Source organism: Gadus macrocephalus, chromosome 8 (assembly GCF_031168955.1).
Source record: "Gadus macrocephalus chromosome 8, ASM3116895v1".
Classification (NCBI taxonomy): Eukaryota; Metazoa; Chordata; class Actinopteri; order Gadiformes; family Gadidae; genus Gadus; species Gadus macrocephalus.
Genome location: NC_082389.1, coordinates 4,461,617 through 4,479,393, shown reverse-complemented (window position 1 = coordinate 4,479,393; position 17,777 = coordinate 4,461,617). Strand labels below are relative to the sequence as shown.

General features: G+C 44.6%; 1 protein-coding gene across 1 annotated transcript in view; it reads left to right on the top strand.

Annotated features, from left to right (window-relative positions):
- The window catches only part of sntg1 (syntrophin, gamma 1), a 23,375-nt gene extending 5,689 nt beyond the window's left edge, over positions 1 to 17,686 (top strand). The window contains exons 7-15 of the mRNA XM_060058357.1: positions 665 to 795; positions 3,667 to 3,796; positions 5,891 to 5,929; positions 8,449 to 8,565; positions 10,731 to 10,802; positions 11,314 to 11,466; positions 11,990 to 12,082; positions 13,445 to 13,555; positions 14,411 to 17,686. Of these exons, the coding sequence (XP_059914340.1) occupies positions 665 to 795; positions 3,667 to 3,796; positions 5,891 to 5,929; positions 8,449 to 8,565; positions 10,731 to 10,802; positions 11,314 to 11,466; positions 11,990 to 12,082; positions 13,445 to 13,555; positions 14,411 to 14,599 (1,035 nt within the window). The 3' untranslated portion in view covers positions 14,600 to 17,686. The remainder of the gene's footprint in view (positions 1 to 664; positions 796 to 3,666; positions 3,797 to 5,890; positions 5,930 to 8,448; positions 8,566 to 10,730; positions 10,803 to 11,313; positions 11,467 to 11,989; positions 12,083 to 13,444; positions 13,556 to 14,410) is intronic.
- Positions 17,687 to 17,777: the final 91 nt, after the last annotated feature.

Below are 17,777 nucleotides of genomic sequence, written 5' to 3'. Positions count from 1 at the left end.
AACTGTTATTTACCGTTGAGCAACTTTGACACTTTTGGTTCAAAGCTATTACGGTGAATTATTTAGTCTTTAAGGAGAAGTCTTCATGGAGTCATATTAAGTCGTCAAGAAGCAGGCAGGGGTTTAGGGGGTTTAGACACATTGGGACGTTTGGGTTTGAACCCAGAACCTTTCTGTCAGGTCCCGCGAGGGATTGAAGTCAACTGACTGAAACCAATTAAAATCGTGTTTCCGATAATAAAGAAACACAAGGGGTAGAAACCGGGTGAAGTCAAATGACAACAACACAGGTGTGAATAATCAGTCAGCAGCAATTAACACAGGTGGCAGGAATTTCACTAATGAGGACCCCCCCAAACCCTCCCCCTCCTATTCTTCCTCCTCTTCCTCCCCTCATTCTCTCCCACTCCTCCTTCCTCCTCTTCCCTCCTCCTCCTCTTCCTCCCCATCCTCTTCTCTCCTCCTCCCCCCTCCCCCTTCTCCTCCTCCATCCACCTCCTCCGACCCCCCATCCTCCCCCTCCACCCTCCCCCTCCCCCTCTCCCCATCCACCTCCTCTCCCTCCCACCTCGGCCCTCCTCTCCCCCCAAACCTCCTCCTCCCTCTCCTCCCCCTCTCTCCCTCCCCCCCCCCCCACCCCCTCCTCCTCCTCTTCCCCCAATAGGACACTCTGTCGTGCTCCTCCTGGCCAACGTCTCCGGGGCTCCGATGGGAGAAGAGGTGGGTGGACCTCCGTCTCATCCCGCTGCTCCACTCCCGTCTGTCGCACCACCTCCCGGGCTCCGACGTCTGCAGGTGAGAGCCCCCTTGTCACCGTGGCGACCGCAGCATCGGGCGGGCGATGTCCTCTAAAATAGGAGGGTTCTGGTTGGACTGGGAAATTATGTTTGAGAAATGCTGGAGGAACGTGGATGGTGTTTTGTCATTGAGAATATATTCATATTTACGTTTACATAGAGGGCCATTAGCAGACGCTTTTACCCAAAGCAACTTACAACAAAGTACATTTGTCAGAAGAAAGAGAAACAACAACATAATAATAATAATAATAATACATTTCATTTAGAGGCGCCTTTCAAGACACCCAAGGTCACCTTACAGAGCATATAGTCATCATACATTTTTTAAAAAACAAGACATTGTGGAAAAAAATAAATAAAATAAATAAATAAATAAACATAAGCAATAAGAAATAAATAAAACAAAAACAAGACAAAACAAAACAAAACAAAAAAACAAAACAATCAAAACAGTGATCAGTTAGACGTTGTGTGCGAGTTTGAACAGGTGAGTTTTGAGTTGTGACTTGAAGGTTGTAATGGTGTCTGACTGTTTTATGTGTGGGGGGAGGGAGTTCCAGAGCCTGGGTGCTGAACAGCTGAATGACCGGGCACCCATTGTAGTGAGTCGTGATGTGGGGATACATAGTAGTCCAGCAGAGGTTGAGCGGAGGGAGCGGGAGGGAGTGTATTCTTGGAGGAGGTCGCAGAGATAACTGGGGGCTAGGTTGTGGAGAGCTTTGTAGGTGAGGAGTAGGGTTTTGTATTGGATACGGTAGTGTACTGGGAGCCAGTGAAGTTGAATGAGGACAGGGGTGATGTGGTCAGATGATTTGGTGCGGGTGATGATCCGGGCGGCTGAGTTCTGAATGATCTGCAGTCTGTTGATGAGTTTGGTGGGGAGTCCGCCAAAACATGTCGCTGTCGGTACAGTAAGGATGTTCATAAAAACAAGTGCCCAGCCCTAACAATAGCAAGGTAAACCAATCCTTCATATACAACAAAAATAGCTAGGACAAGATGTTGCACGATGCTAAGTGCAAGGAGTACAACATACAATAAGAGCGTAAGAAGGCTGGGGGGGGATAAGGGGGAAGGCTATGCAGAGTCTAGGTGAACTCTGAACAAGTGAGTCTTGAGAATATGTAGAGAATATAATATATAACAGTCAACACGATCATTCAGGGTCTTTGATCTGTGGGTGTAACATATAAATATACATTATTGGGGTGGAGGGGGAAATCGATTTGTTTGCGCATCGGGATTCTTTGCTTGAGCAACACTTTTATTGCCCGGTTGACTCTGAAATCGGAACAGAATTGAATGGCGAGCCGTCAGTGAGATGTTATTGGGAGCATATTAACGGCTTCCTCAATGGCAGGACCAGAGAGTCTGCACAGAGAGGGGGCGGGAGCCTGCTTTGTGAGCTCCTAATCCCTTTAAAATGCATGTCAATAAAATAGTTAATTTACACAAATAAGATGCATTCATCAGACGTCACGCCGCATCAACCAGGACATGATTCATAAAAACGCAGAACGAGCAGCTGAAAAGTCCGGCAGAGGCAAAAAGGTTTCAACTGCTCACGTTGTCGCTGCAATGGACATCGGATATAAAAAAAAAAAACGACTAAACTGTTTCTCTCAAGAAGTGCTCACCATAATAGATACAACAAATAAACCGATGCAGCTCGCACACTGTGCTTCGAACAGCCCTGTTGGCGACTAGGCTAGCGGTAGTTGTTAGCAGTGGTGGCTAGCAGCAGGGTAGCAACAGTGGATTTGGTTTTCCCCAGGGGGTAACGGTAGGGTTGTTATCCACAGAAGAAGAAGAGGTTTGGAGTGGACAAGGTTGGGCTGAGGCTCAAACCCAACCTTGACTCCTGCTCGCTCTATTTAAGACTCCTGATTTATATGAATGTCCCATTTCTGCAGAACGAGGGTAGCTTGGCGGTACAGTGTGAAAGGTGAGGGCCAGAGACACACGTAGTCGATCATATAATCTTTTATTAAACCTATCGTGATGAATGAATTCAATAGATATACGTGCTGTTTATAATGGCCGCACTCACAGCCGCTCGGATCAAATAAGAAAAGAGACCTTGTACCACACTAATGTTTTTTACATAAATCCTGTCATGTTAAAGTGGCACTCTAGAAGATCTAGAGATTTTTTTTTTGTTTAGTCACAATCCATCACTGAACGAGGTGACGCAATGTTAATCGATCCCATGGCCCTCTGATGTGTCCCCCTTGTGTCTGCAGTATTATGACCGTAGTGAATTGAACTGGCTGATAGGAGTTTCCTGTCAGCCAGCCGTTCTGGTTCCACCAGAGAGGGGGAGACTGGGCTAGTCCACACAGACTCACTCTTTTACTCACTCGACGACTCACTCTTCTAACCACTCTTCTGCTCACTCTTCTACTCACTCTTCTACTCTCTCTTCTACTCACACTTGTAAGTGTAGCAGTCTACAGTTACATTTTCACCAAGGCTGTGCTGCCAAAGAGAAAGAAACAGAGAGCTTTGAGATTGCCTCTTTAGATACTCATCGAATATATTATTTGATACTTTGCCATGATTTAAAATAAATAATAATGAGAAAACTGTAGGAGCACAAACAGAAATAAGTTGCCCCCCCCCTGCTGTTCCTTGCCAATTTCCTGTCCCTAATTATAAGTTTTAATAAAACCAAAGTTGCTTTAAGTATTATTAACAGAAGGGTGTTGAAGTTTCCTTCAATATAAACCAAAGGGGGGGAGCTGGTTTATCTCTGGTTCCAGCAAGGCATGTCTGTTCAGACATCATTGCTCAAAGGATTGCTTCGTCTTCAACTGGTCCCATTCTAAATGCGAGCTCATTTTCTTTTAATGTGCTTTTATCTTAGGAAAAATGCCTTTCAAGTGATAGCGGTGGACGGGGTCTGCAGCGGGGTCATTCAGTGTCCTACCACCGAGGACGGCGTGGACTGGCTCCAAGCCCTCGCCAACAGTATCTCCAACCTCACCAAGCACAATGTGAGTGGAGGCCGGATCTCGACGCATACATGCACGCATTTATTCTAGACTTTGTTTACATTCAGAGCTACCGTTAATGCAAAATGTGGCAGAGTTTGATTAGTCTGATGCATATTAATGCTTTGTTTTCAGCCCTGGGGTCACGATAAGCTGGGGCCGTGTGCTATACTGTACTGCACTGCCTCAGTCTAAAGCATGAACTTATAGTGTTCCTTTATCATAATGCATTATGCACTGATAACAATAACAGGAGTCAGCACGCTTGGGGAAAGTACCTCATGATGAGATAGCAATTATTCCTGACTCTTTGCAACGCTCCAGCCTAGTTTGATGACCATCTTGGATAGCGGTTGTACTTTTTAAGAGGATAAAAGCAGCTTTTATTCAAATTGAATCAGGTCGTACATCTCATTGAGCAGAGCGATACCTTTTAAAAATGAGCGTTATACGCGGCCAAATATAAAATAAAAGAAGTTCGCTTTACGGTTTCAAACTCCACGGCGCCACTGTCTCTCCCCCTGGTATTATTTGGCCCGGTTAACGTCGCTCACAGCCAACGCTAACGCGCCTCGTTTATTCAATTACTTTAGAGGGAGAAAAAAAAAAACCTCCCACTGAACACGAGGACCAGGGCGCTGGGTAATGGCCAGATGCCTCGGGTGACCACCCAGTGGGCGGAGCGCGGCTGTCGGGCAGTGGCGGACCCAGACACAGCGAGGTGTAATTATAACGTTGGACTAGTGGGGGGGGGGGGGGGGGGGGGGATGAGAGGAGAGGATCTCTAACGACGGGGGGAGAGCGCTAATTGAAAAAAAAGACTCGGTGAGGACAAGGCTAAGTGAGGACCGAACAAAACCACCCTAAGCATAGCGCAGCCCATTCATTTTACAAAACAACATCAACATGAGAAGGTCATTCCGTTTCCATGGCGCCCCATACCATATGCTCTTTTGTTCGGTTAATAGAAATACATACAAAAAAACTGACCGATGCTATTTTTCTTCTTCTTCTTCTTATATATATATTTCTACTTTTGCCGATCCATAATAACCCTTAATGGAGGTCCTATACTCCAGACACGCCCTGACCTTTAATAATGGTGGTCGGCCTTCTTCCCTCACTAGTGTTGACCATGGTAACACTATCGTTTCCTTCTTTCTTTCTCCCTTAACTGCTCCCACAAAACCCCCTCGTGATGGAACATTGCTCCGCCAAGCTCCAGCAGATCAATGCTACCTCATTCAGGAGCTCCTGCTGCTCTTGTTTATCACTTCCGTAGAAGAAACAGGAGCTGAGGGAACGTTTACAGTGAGGGGGATTTTGTAGACGTCTTTCTCCAACGCTAGTTACAACCGTTCCTTCACACGTTCACACACCGACGGCGGAGTCAACCCACGCAGGGCGACAGCCAGCCGGTCAGGAGCGATCGCGGTGAGGCGTCTCTGCTCAGGGACACCTCGATACTCGGCTAGGAGGAGCCGGGGGATCGAACTAGCAACCTTCCGAATACCAGTCAACCCGTCCTACCTCCTGAGCTACTGCGGCCCGTCGCCATGGTCCTTTATTCCCCGTCCTATGCGCCCCTATGAGGAAGTGTTATATTGATAGTATGGCGTGGATTAAGAGTGTCTTGATACCTGTGATCCGGGCCGCACGGTTTAATTTAATGCGTGACTGCTCTCCCGCTGGTCCCCCTGCCTTTATTAGGACGGAGGGAGAATGGATCTCTCTTTTTTTTGTTTTGGGGTACTTTTGAGAAGGGACTATCTCCCTAATTCATTTTGGGATTTTGCATAGACTCGATGAATAAAGCGGTTGTTAGCCGGAGCCGCGAGCGCGAGCGGCGCCAAGGAATGCTAACACTTTGATCAACACTGGCCGTCACACAATACCTGCGGAGCCCGTCCCTCCTCCGGCTCCCAGTCCGACGGATCCTGACGAATGAGGAGATTTGAATACGTTTAAACACGGTGCCAGTTAAGGCTTTCCTACATCGCTTGCGGCAGAGGGAAGAAAGAAAGAATGCACGTCTTACATGTCTATGCTAACACTTGTCTCATATTGACGCTTATATGTGCTGGTTTCGTCTAACAGGTGAAGAAGACTAACCGCAATTTCCCCGTCAACCAACAGGTGAGTTTTTCGGGTTCCTTTCGTTTATTGAATCATGATTGTTGGCTGTCTCTCAATCCGCATAACAGTGCAGTGCTTTCTTACAGTGGTGTCCCGGTGTGTTGTTGTCTTCTGTTGCGATGTGAGAGGGTGGTTTTGCATCATGACGAGGAGACCGCCCACTGAGAAATCTGTTAGAAACCATTACCAGACAGCCAGTGTGCCCTCAGCACACAGCCCACCGCCAGTGTCTCCCTTCATTGAGGGCGCGTGTGTACAACGATGTATTTGATCAATATTTGAACAGTCTTCCCGGTCTCCCTCCCCTCCTCCTGACACACATTGCTCCTACGAGGAAACGCAGAGAGAAAACATCTTGCAACATCTCATCTAGAGCAATTAAACAACATTACCGGCAAGCGCATCGAAACCCGGGAATCTTTCACTCAGGGCATGACATCGAAACGTCAAAACACATCCGGGGGGGGGGGGGGTGAACGAGGGGACACATTGCCTGAGATGCAATCTGCCTCAGATGGCAGTGAAGGCTGGCGCGTCAGGGAAGTCGCTTGGATGCGTGGAAACATGTTCGGGAGCGCATCCTCACGTCACTCTGACTCCGTCTTCAATCTGTGCTTCTGGCTGATTCCGGCCTGAGCCGACAGCGCTGATGAGTTAGTACACGGTGTGTCTTGTCCCACCCAGATGTGGACTTCCTGTCACTTCTGTGACTACCGTGAGCGAGCACACAGATGCCAGTCCTGTGCCTATGTTGTCGTTGCTGCGCTGTCATTTGGCCTACAATCTTCACGACGTCCAAGCGTGTTTAAATGGGCATGATTTGTTTGTGATTTTTGTTTAACTACTTAATTTACACGTGTATAAGTCATTTGTTTTTTTTTGACACAATTTTTACAATGCTTACCAAAGAGAAACAGTTTAGCACAAGAAGATAAAAGCTTCTCAAAAGGGGATTTTAATTAAATGCATTTCCGGTGTTGATTTGAAACTTTTACAGACACTTTTTTACTGATTAGGAGAGCTGGCCGAGTTTGTGGTCGTTGCTGAAAGCCAATTACACGGTTACAGACCATTGCTTCCAGTCCCCTGATTGGTCAAAAACAAATATGAAGCGAACGAAAAAGAAACACAGATTTGAGCTTGTCTGCCATAACACTTTAAAATGGAAATCAAAAATTGTATTGAGAGACTAATCCTTAACATCCCCTCTTGGTTTTGAAATCCTCTATATAAAATATACACTCACATAATCCCCTTATTCTTTGCACTCCCATTGAAAGTATGTACAAATCTGATTTCCTTCTTATTACGGCCCCCTTTGGTCAGTAAGTGAACTACATCCAACTCACAATGGAGTTTGAGCCCTCTGGGTTGAGACTGTTACCATAAACCAATCTTAATCATATTGATAAATGGATATTACAATTTAAAAGTTGGGAAAGTAGAAGCATTATTTTTCCCATTATAAATGCATCAAGTTACTTCCTTGCTTTGGCTTGGCAAAACTGGCCCACTTAAAATGTAATAGAAATCTCACCACAGGCTGTTCTTCACAACAGAAAGCTTCGGGGAAGGTCTCATTTTTTAAGTGAATTTACAACCTGTCCGTGTATTGGAAACATATTATATATTCATTCAAAAGTTTTTTATGCATGGACAAATCCTACGAGTTTTCTACATTGTTGTCTACAAAGTCTACAAATACATCATGTCCTCATACCCTCTATATGATATCTCTACATTAACATTATCTCCTTATTGTTCTTAATCCTTCTATATGAATGGACATTAACCACATCTCATTATTGATTTTAAACCCTCGATATGAAATGTACATTAACAACAATCTCATTATTGATTTTAAACCCTCTATATGAAATGAACATTAACAGAATCTCCTTATTGATATTAATCCCTCTATATGAAATGTAGATGGAGACCACCTCCTTATTGTTTTTAACCCTCTTTATGAAATGTACATGAACACCATCTTCTTATTGATTTCAAACTGTCTTTATGAAATGTACATCTACACAAACTCATTATTGTTTTTGAACCCTCTATATAAAATGTAAATTAACAACATCTCATTGTTTGCAAACCCTCTATATGATTTGAACATTGACAACATCTCCTTATTGTTTTTAAACTCTCGATATGAATTTACATTAAGGCCATATCATTGCTGTTTTTTAAGCCCTCTATCTGAATGTACATGAAGACCATCTCATAATTGTTTTTAAACCCTCTATATGAAATTTACATTAAGGCCATATCATTGCTGTTTTTTAAACCCTCTATCTGAATGCACATGAAGACCATCTCATTATTGTTTTTAAACCGTCTATATGAAATTTACATTAAGACCATATCATTGCTGTTTTTTAAACCCTCTATCTGAATGCACATGAAGAGCATCTCATTATTTTTCCTAAACCCTCTACCTGAAATGTACATCAAACCATCTCCCTATTGTTCTTAAACCCTCTTTATGTACACGAACCCCCTCTGTCTGGTAGATCGTCTACATGGGCTGGGTGGATGAGAAGGAGCTGGACTCGGTTCAGGATCGAATGTACACGCCTAAGTTCCTAGCCTTGAGGGGATCCTCGCTCTTCAAGTTCTCTGCTCCTCCGGTGAGATCCGTCCTTATGTCCCCGTTGTCAAAGACTCACCTCAGAAAACAACACTTTAAGAGTTTCAAAGACTGTTTGTAATATGTGTTGATCTCACGTTGCCTATGAGGCGTTAACATGGTGTTAATGGAAAAACAAAAATCAAACAAGTAGTGAAAGATGTGAGCCTGCCAGTACAAATGGTGTTTTCTTTGTATTGTGGATTTATGGTGAACATGAAGAACAGGCCGATGCAGATACCGGTATTATGGAGGAAAATATGTCAGATTATGATTTAACGGCCGATATCGATTTATCGGCCGATATTCATTATGCATCGGCATTTATTCAATATAAATATCGTGATGTCCTCGGAGTGCAGCTGCTCCTTGGGATTGGCTGCTGCTCACCCTTCAGCAATTCACATTACCGTGAGCTAACGGAACCAATGAGCTGTAAGGGGAGGAGCTAGTAACCTTCACACAGAACCGACAGAAACGATGCTAAACTGTAAATGTTCACGTGGATGTGCCCAGTTAAAGCTCTTACTGTATGTTCACACCAAGAGCTATAAAGCGTTTTGAGCGATACGCCCATTCACTTTCTATTAGACCCTAACCCTAGCGATAAAACGCTTGAGCGATAGTTATAAAGCTGTAAAGCTGTAAATGAGAGTTGAAAACAGCTAAACTCTATGCAAATGAGCCCGTAGCGTTTCGGCTGTAACCGCCAGCCAATCGGAATGTAGATGTCTCTCACCTGCGTGGGTCCCAGTAAACAAGCGCGCAAGAGCGATATGAGCTGTAAATATTTTTGACAGCGTCGCGTTTTGAGCTATTCAACGATTTTGCATCTTTTAAAGCTTTTGGTGTGAACATACAGTTTGAGGTTCAACCAGAGGAGAGGATTTTTGAAGAGGTCAATACATCTATAAATTGACACCATTCCTCAAGTTTTTACATCGGCAAATATATACGCAGAAAATGATCTGTAAGGGGCCGATATAGGCCGGTGAAATTGCCCAACTTGTATTACTCGGGCTCTAGTAGCAAGTGAAATTGTTTGTGTTGCCTTTCATCCATTCCAATGTGGGACTTGTCGAACAAAAGAATAAGTATTTACTAGTTAATAAATACAAATGAGAGCAAGCTGTGATGAAGAGCTAGTCAAACGTGTAAGGGAAAGTTAAATTCAATGATGGCATACCCCTCCAAAATAGCAACCCTGGCTCATGGGGGGATTCTCTCTGGGCTGATGTTGCCGCTGGCGTGGTTGTAATATTCTAATTAGAAAAGATGGTCTGCACCTGGCGTCCAGAGAACGGAACATGGGTTTAGCTCATACGTCCATCAAGTGAGCTCAAACACCATACCGAGGTAATACCATCCAGTGGTATTCAAGTTCAGGAAGAGAGGAACGATCGATAGATTCCCAAGCAGATAATGAGTCCTACATCAGCACGGGTTAGTGATAAGGGTTAGACTCTTTGCCAAAAGGTTCCGGGCTGGGTTTGTGTCCCAATGATGGTGGTTTACAGTAGGGATGCCGAAGTAATACGCCCGCCTTTTCTTCTCATTCACCAAATGCATCCAAAGTATAAGCCTACCTTATCTGCTCATTCTCGAGATGTACCCAAGAAATCTCTGCCATTTGCGTTTGAAAAAAAATCGACTTTGAAAGGCAAAGCCTTTCAAAGCCTCTACATAAACCCAATGTGTTGCGTACTGAACAATGTGACTTCACACTAGGGCGCTGAGCAGCGCTTGTGATCAGACTTTGTAAACAACAGGTAATGAATGACCCGTGTACTTTCACAGCCACATTGTTTCCATTGCATCCATTTGGAATGTAGCAATATATTTTGTATTTCCTCTGGCGAACACTTGGCAAGGTGGCTAGTTCCAAATGTTAGACCGTAATTCATTTCAAGAAATCAGCATGCAAACGGTGTGCGAGTCATCTGGGACGTACGTGCATTCCTAATATACCATACGGACACGATGTTGATACTTTATTTTATGCATCTTGAAGGCCGTCGAATTTGTACTCAGATGATGTTAGATGGTGGGAGCCTCACCTGAGATGGCCTTTCCATGAAGCTGATGTATATTTTAGTGGCGATGCTGTGTGTAGCTGTGATGTCAATGCGTGATGTAAATGTTTGATGTTAATGTGGCCTGTTTCAGGTTACAACATGGGACTGGACACGAGCCGAGAAGAGCTTCACTGTGTATGAAATCATGTGCAAGGTTTTAAAGGTACGCTTTCCCTGCAGCGCAGACCCCCTTTGAAATATTTATAGCTTTCTTTAAAGAAACACAGAACTTTATGTACCAAAACTGGATCTTCTGGAGAGACAAGAAACCAGAAATGGTTGTGAGAGGAGTGTGGATATTTCTGAACATTTTCTTGATCTTTGAGATTGTAAAAAAAGAAAAAAGATTTTTTTACCCAATTACATTCCCCGCAATTGGGCTACAGCTCACCTAAACTAGCCTCATAGCGGCCATGTTACTTTCTCATTACAGCTCTAGCACAAGCTAGAGTCAGCTAACGTCTGGCTGGGCGTACATTCCCCTCTCACCCAGAGGTCTCACAGCATCAGCCAGGCTTACCCTCAAAGCTTCTGAGACCTATAAAAAACCGAAGCTGAAACTCATTTAGTTTCTCTGTTGCATCGCTGCCTCTCTGCCTCTCTGCCCGGCGTGTCCAAACGGCCGTGCCCATCTGCAGCTGATCAGCGTACGGGCGTCTGCTCTGTTTTACCAGGATAACGACCTTCTGGACAAGAGGAAGCACTGCTTCAGCATTCAGACGGAGAGCGGAGAGGACCTGTTTTACAGCGTCGAGCTGGAGTGTGAACTGCTCACCTGGGAGAAGGCTTTTCAGATGGCCACATTCCTGGAAGTGGAGAGAATACAGGTCTGAGTTGTGTGTGTGTGTGTGTGTGTGTGTGTGTGGGGGGTTGGGCTGTATGTATGCGTGTGTGTGTATGTATGTATGGTTGTGTGTGTCTTTGTGTTTGTTTGTATGTGTGTGTGTGTGTGTGTCTGTGTGTATTCACGTGTGTAAGGGTTTTTGTGTGTGCATGCGTGTGTTTCTTTGTATCTGTGTGTGTGTGTGTGTGTTTGTGTTTATGTATGTTTGTTTCTGTGTGTTTGTGCGTGCATGTGAGTGTGTGTGTGTGTGTGTGTGTGTGTGTACAGTATATATGTATTGTGTAGAGTGTGTGTGTGTGTAGTGTGTGCTGCAGTAATAGAGGTGGCTTCATTCTGCTATGCGGGGGAATTCTCTCCAACCATGTTGATGTTGTTGTTGTAGCGAGAGAAAATAAAACATCAAGGAATGATTTCTGCTTTTGACGTGTTCGGCGAAGCGATGCTAGCTACATGGCCGACGGAACGCCGGGCTCCTTGTTCCATCTTGTTCCCCTGCTGTCTGACAGTGTAAAACATACGCCTGCATCATGGAGAGCCACCTCATGGGCCTCACCGTGGACTTCAGCATGGGCTTCGTCTGCTTCGACGCTGCCTCCAAGGTCAGTCCACGGGCGCCCTCCCTAATGTTGGATTTCATCTTATTCCTAAGCTGTTCTTGTACTTTCTGCGTTGTGCATATCTTCATCGTAGTTGTAATTCTTGAAGTGGAAATTAAGGTTTGGATCAGAGGGTCGACCGATATCCTACGTTTCACGTCAACTAACCAATTAAGAACGGACCAAACACGGTCACCGAGGAGGGTGATTGGCTTGGTTGTGGCAAGCGTCCATTCCTGCATGAGATGGCTCAGGGTTTATATAACGTGTTCTTTATTTCGCTCTTAGTCACGCTCCGTTATACTGCAGAGTATGCATTATGAGTTAGGAAGCACATCGGGTTTTGACAGTTGATTCCCCGCAGCTTCAACCTGTCACTTGTGCCTGAACCTCATTCTGGCCTCTCCCAAGAGCTTAGCCTAGTCCTGGTGAGAACACTATCCAGCAGTACTCAGTACCGTGTACTCATGAGGAGAGAGAGATAGAGAGAGAGCATCAGCATATTGTACTTTTGGATTGCACATCCATATGGGATAAATAATGACTGTTAAAAACGCTGCAAGCCTTTTGTTTACAGACACAAACCCGGTCCAAGAAATACACCCACAATTCATTAGGATAACTGCTGTGGCACCGTCGCATCCATGGTGTGTGTGTGTGTGTGTGCGTTTGCTCAAGCGTTTAAAGCCCGATAATGGCCTGCTTCTGACTGAGAACTGTTGTTACATTTCAGTTATGATTCAGAAAAGCAAAAAGCATCAACAAGACCTTAACCTCTTCCCCTTTCCCAGATTTCAATGTTTGCTGTCTCTCCTGCAGCTAACGTTTCCCTCAGCCGTACAGGAAGCGGTTTACTCTCTGGTGGTTACACGGCCGACAGAGAAGGACAGCCTCACCACGTCTGTGGAGCTGCTAGTTGAGCTAGAGCTGGACCCTGGGTTGCTTGTAGCGCATTATATTGATCACATTTAGGGCATTTAGCAGGTGGTTTTTATTGCACATTCACACACTGACTGCGGAGACTACCATGCAAGGCCCAGCCAGCTCATCGAGCAGTTAGGGTGAGGCGTCTTGCTCAGGGACACCTCGACCCTCAACTAGGAGGAGCCGGGGACCGAACTTCTAGCGAGTCAACCCGTTCTACCTCCTAGATATGATAAAATATTACTCATCCACGTTCCAAAGATATGCAATTCAGGGATCCGGCTGTTGGTATATTCACCAACAGTAAATGACAGACTACGAATGACTTGGCCTTTTTCATTGTTCTATTCATTTGCTAATTGCAGCAGATGAATAAGGATGATTCAATAGATTTGGATAGATGCAATCCTCATAATGCGTCTGCTTCTGTCACACCTACAGGCAGTGCTCTGGAGGTACAAGTTCTCCCAGCTCAAAGGCTCGTCCGACGACGGCAAAAGCAAGATCAAGTTCCTGTTCCAAAACCAAGACTCGAAAGCTATCGAAGCCAAGGTAAAACACCAGAAACAAAGTTGTCGTGTAATTCTACAGACAGACATTTATATTTGACATTTACATCTAGGGCTTTTAGCAATGTGATTCTACAGACCAACCTTTACATTTTACATTCACATCGAGGGGATTTAGAAGACGCTTTTGTCTGAAGCGACCTAAAATAATTACCTTGTGACAGAAGAAATTAAAACGACATTATATCGGTCGGTAGTAAGGATGTCCATAGAACCAAGTTCCAAGCACTAGCAATGGCGAGGTTAACCCATTCCCCGTATACAACAAAGATAGCTAGGATGAGACGCTACACAATGCTAATTAATATTTTTAAGGGGGGAGGCTAGGCAGAGTCTAGTGCCTTGTTCCAATATCCATACTATCCGTACTTACTAGCCTAAGTTTGAGTACGGAGGGCGTTCCGATTCAGATCGGGCGAAAATAAGTGTACTGAAAGGACCCGGGTGGTGTACTCAAAACGGTCAAATCGCGAAGTGTGTGGCGATGTACACTTTTCGTACTCAACGGCAGCCATCTTAGCTACGAGTTCACTGTTCAAAGCGGGATGTTTATTGCGGGGGAGGAGCCGCGGCGGCAGTCGTGATGGTAGTTTCCGGTCAGTGCACCACGGAGTATTCGATTTTGAACAACAATTTTTGACTGAAAATTAGCGCACTTAGTGAGTGCGGATAGTGTACTTCGTTTCAAGTGTACTGATGGAAGTATGGATATTGGAACACGGCATAGGTGAACTCTGAACAAGTGAGGCTGGTGAGCGGCGGTCCTGACGCCGACAGGGACCTCGTTCCACCATTCGTTGCGACTCTTACCCTCTGTTCACGTCTCCGTCCGTCCCAGGAGCTGGAATTCTCAAACCTCTTCGCCGTGCTCCACTGCATCCACGCCTTCTTCGCGGCCAAGGTGGCGTGCCTGGACCCCATGTTCGTGGAGAGCCACGCCACGGCGGCGATGGGCTCTGGCCTCTCCTCGCTCGCCACCATCTCCTGTAACTCGCAGCAGTCGTCCAAACTCAAGTACGCCACTTGACAGGCGGCATCGCAGCCTCCTACCCCCTCTATCTACCCGTTCACCCCTGCTTTCTAAGACACTGCACTTATCCCCCCCCCCCCCCCCCCCCCCTCCCACGGACATGAGGGGAATGAGACGGCCCGCTCTATGGTGACGGGGGAAATATACCGATGAATTATATATCTCATAGTGGAGTTATTTTAATGAGAGACTTTATCCTCTCTGGATATAAAATGACACTCTTTCCTCTCGAGAGAACACTTCCTGCGGCTGGAGTTTCCTCGCGGACCTACGCATCAAAGTGGACGCTGAATAACTGTGTCTCGCACTGGGAAGTGTTATTTTCTATGTTTCTCCATCCTGCTTTTTATCACTGTGTTCCCCCGATGGAGATGTGTCTCTATCTATGGTTTCACTGCTTGTATGCTTGTAGATGAAATATGTAGCTTTACATACTTGCCAGACTAAATTAATTGAATGTTTGTTCTTGGAATCACATTGTGAAATGCAGGTATTATAATGTATTCTCTTTGTGTTGCGTTTGTTGCTTCAAGCGAAATCAAAAGCTAATTTTCTTATACAACATCCTTTTAAATTTATAGAAAGTCTATATAGAAACAATTAAATTAGAGGTTCAGTATTTAGATGCCAAAATCAATCTCTTCTTTCTCGTTCAAAACAACAATTCATCTAAATAATGACTGACTTGGTTTTCAATTAGACTTGTTTCCAATTGGTTGTTTATCAAGGGCGTGTAAGCTTACAATGAAGAACTTTTAACTATGATTTCACACTCAAATGAACATCAAAGTTAAATTCTATCCCATTCATCATCTTTAAGAATTACTCTCTATGAGCCAGTCTTTGAAGAATATGTGTGTTAACAGACTGTGTGTGTGTGTGTGTGTGTGTGTGTGTGTGTGTGTGTGTGTGTGTGTGTGTGTGTGTGTGTGTGTGTGTGTGTGTGTGTGTGTGTGTGTGTGCGCGCGTGTGCTGATGCTTGTGTAAGTGTGTGTGTGTGTGTGTCTGTGCATTGGTGCACTTGCTTGTGTGTGTGTGTGTGTGGGTGTTTGTGTGTGCACACGTGTGTGTGCAAGCTTGTGTGTGTGTGTGTGTGTGTGTGCATTTGTGTGTGTGATGCTTTGATTAAAAGGAATCCAATCAGGAGTTTGTCCAATCAGGTAAAAGCATCGACCAGAATCATCTCCATACTAACATACAGTGTGATAAGTGTCAGCACAGAAAGCACCAGTATGGATTCACAGCAACGTGGGTTGAAGTGAATTGCAGCCAGTGTAGTAACACGGTCACAGAAGATGGCTACACGAAAACGTCTTGTCTGAAACCATTTATAAAAATACTAAAAATACTTTTGGTTAGAAAAAAACGTAGACACCTGCTGGGGATTCTCATCACTGTTGATTATGTAAATAAACACCAACATTCAAATTAACGCGAAAGCATAACGATTTATCGGGGGAACTTGAGGGATTGCAATTCAGTTAATTTGTGGTGCACCAGTTATAAGGTAGCATTTATCCTCCTACCTGCTATCCTTCACCCTACAGACCAAGGTGAAGGAACAAATTACCCCAGTGTATTTTATACATATCTTAACTTTTTCAATTCAGCGTGTATATAGTGAAAGAGTTATTACTTGAAAAGTAAAGAAACTGTTGGCATGTCGGTGTGGTGGTTTAAGAGACGCCCCGCGGCGGAAGGTTCGTAGCACCGTGACCTTCCTGAAAACGCAACCGCACCATCCGGAACTATGTTTTTGTGACAAGCTAACTTAAAAAATCCTGCCGTGTTTCAAAAGCGACATGGTGTCAATTAGCGTAGTTAGTCATGCCTCTTACCTTCCATTTCCTAAAGTAGGTCTAGAGTTAAACATTAGAAGAAGAGGGGAGAGAGGGATCACGGTTGGATGACCTCCAGCAAATGGACAATTAAGTGCTTCACGTGTGCGTGTTGAGCTGACACCATGGGCCCTATTTTAACGGTCTGAAACGCAAGTGAGAAGCGCCAAGCAAGTGGCTTTTTCGGCGGTTCTATGGCGATGTTGCTATTTTACCGGCGCATCAATGACTCTTGCGCCCGGCGCAAATCTAAAAAGGGTTGGTCTGAAGTAGCCTAATTACCCGTAGGTGTGGTTTGGGCGTAACGTGCAATAAACCAATGAGAGCGCCAGCTCCCATCCCCTTTAAGAGCCATGAGCGCATTTGAATCTGACGAGTTGATATTTTGACAGCGCGTCTGCTGTCTCCGATGAGACGGATGCATGACCACATGAATTTCAAACTTCAAATGGCTCAGTTTATGGCCAAATAATATGGCCTAATTCACACATGGAATAGCGTTTTCTTCCACAACTTCAGAAACACTGAGTCCTCAAATAAATTTCGGCAAAGAAAACTTAACACACGTATGATATGCGGAAATTGTGGTTCTATTTAATGATATATACGCAATACATTAACAAACTTAGTTTCTTACCAGTATTGTATGAATTATCGTTATCGACTTGTGTTCCTAATATGCATGTCTCCCCCCGTTAATATACATTGCCATGGACTGTATCATGCGTTACGTGTTTAGTTTGCGTGTGTTTAAACAGATGGACGCACGCACGCGCGCCCGCTTTCATTAATTATTTTACACATACACACGCGCGCCAACATTCATTCATTCTTTTTAACACTCACTCGCGGTAAAACAATGTTTTCTCACGATCAAAGACTCATCAATCCTAAAAGTTATGGGCTTGTACACGATGTCTGTGTCAAGATCATTCCCTAATTTACAGGCGCGTGGCGGTGGAGGGAAAAGAACGATCTGGATCAACGACACATGCGTCAGTGTAGAAAGTCAATTGCGCCGGATGCAAGATAGGGCCCATGTGTGTCAATGGAGAGAGGAGTGGTGGTGTGTGTGCGGAGTCTATGCAAAGACAAAGTCTGAGCGATGCTTTATGTGCTTTAAAACTACCTTGATTGCATCCACCTTAGAACACGAGGATCAAGAGGACTTTTATTTTTTTGCTGATTACACCTGTTTTATTAACAATCTGTTGTGTAATAACTTAATAAATGAGTCGTTTCATAAGCCCAGGCCTACTTGTCATGCACTGAACGTGTGGATAAATAGATATCACCTGGAGAAGGATCATAAGGCAAAGTGTATTACTTTTACATTA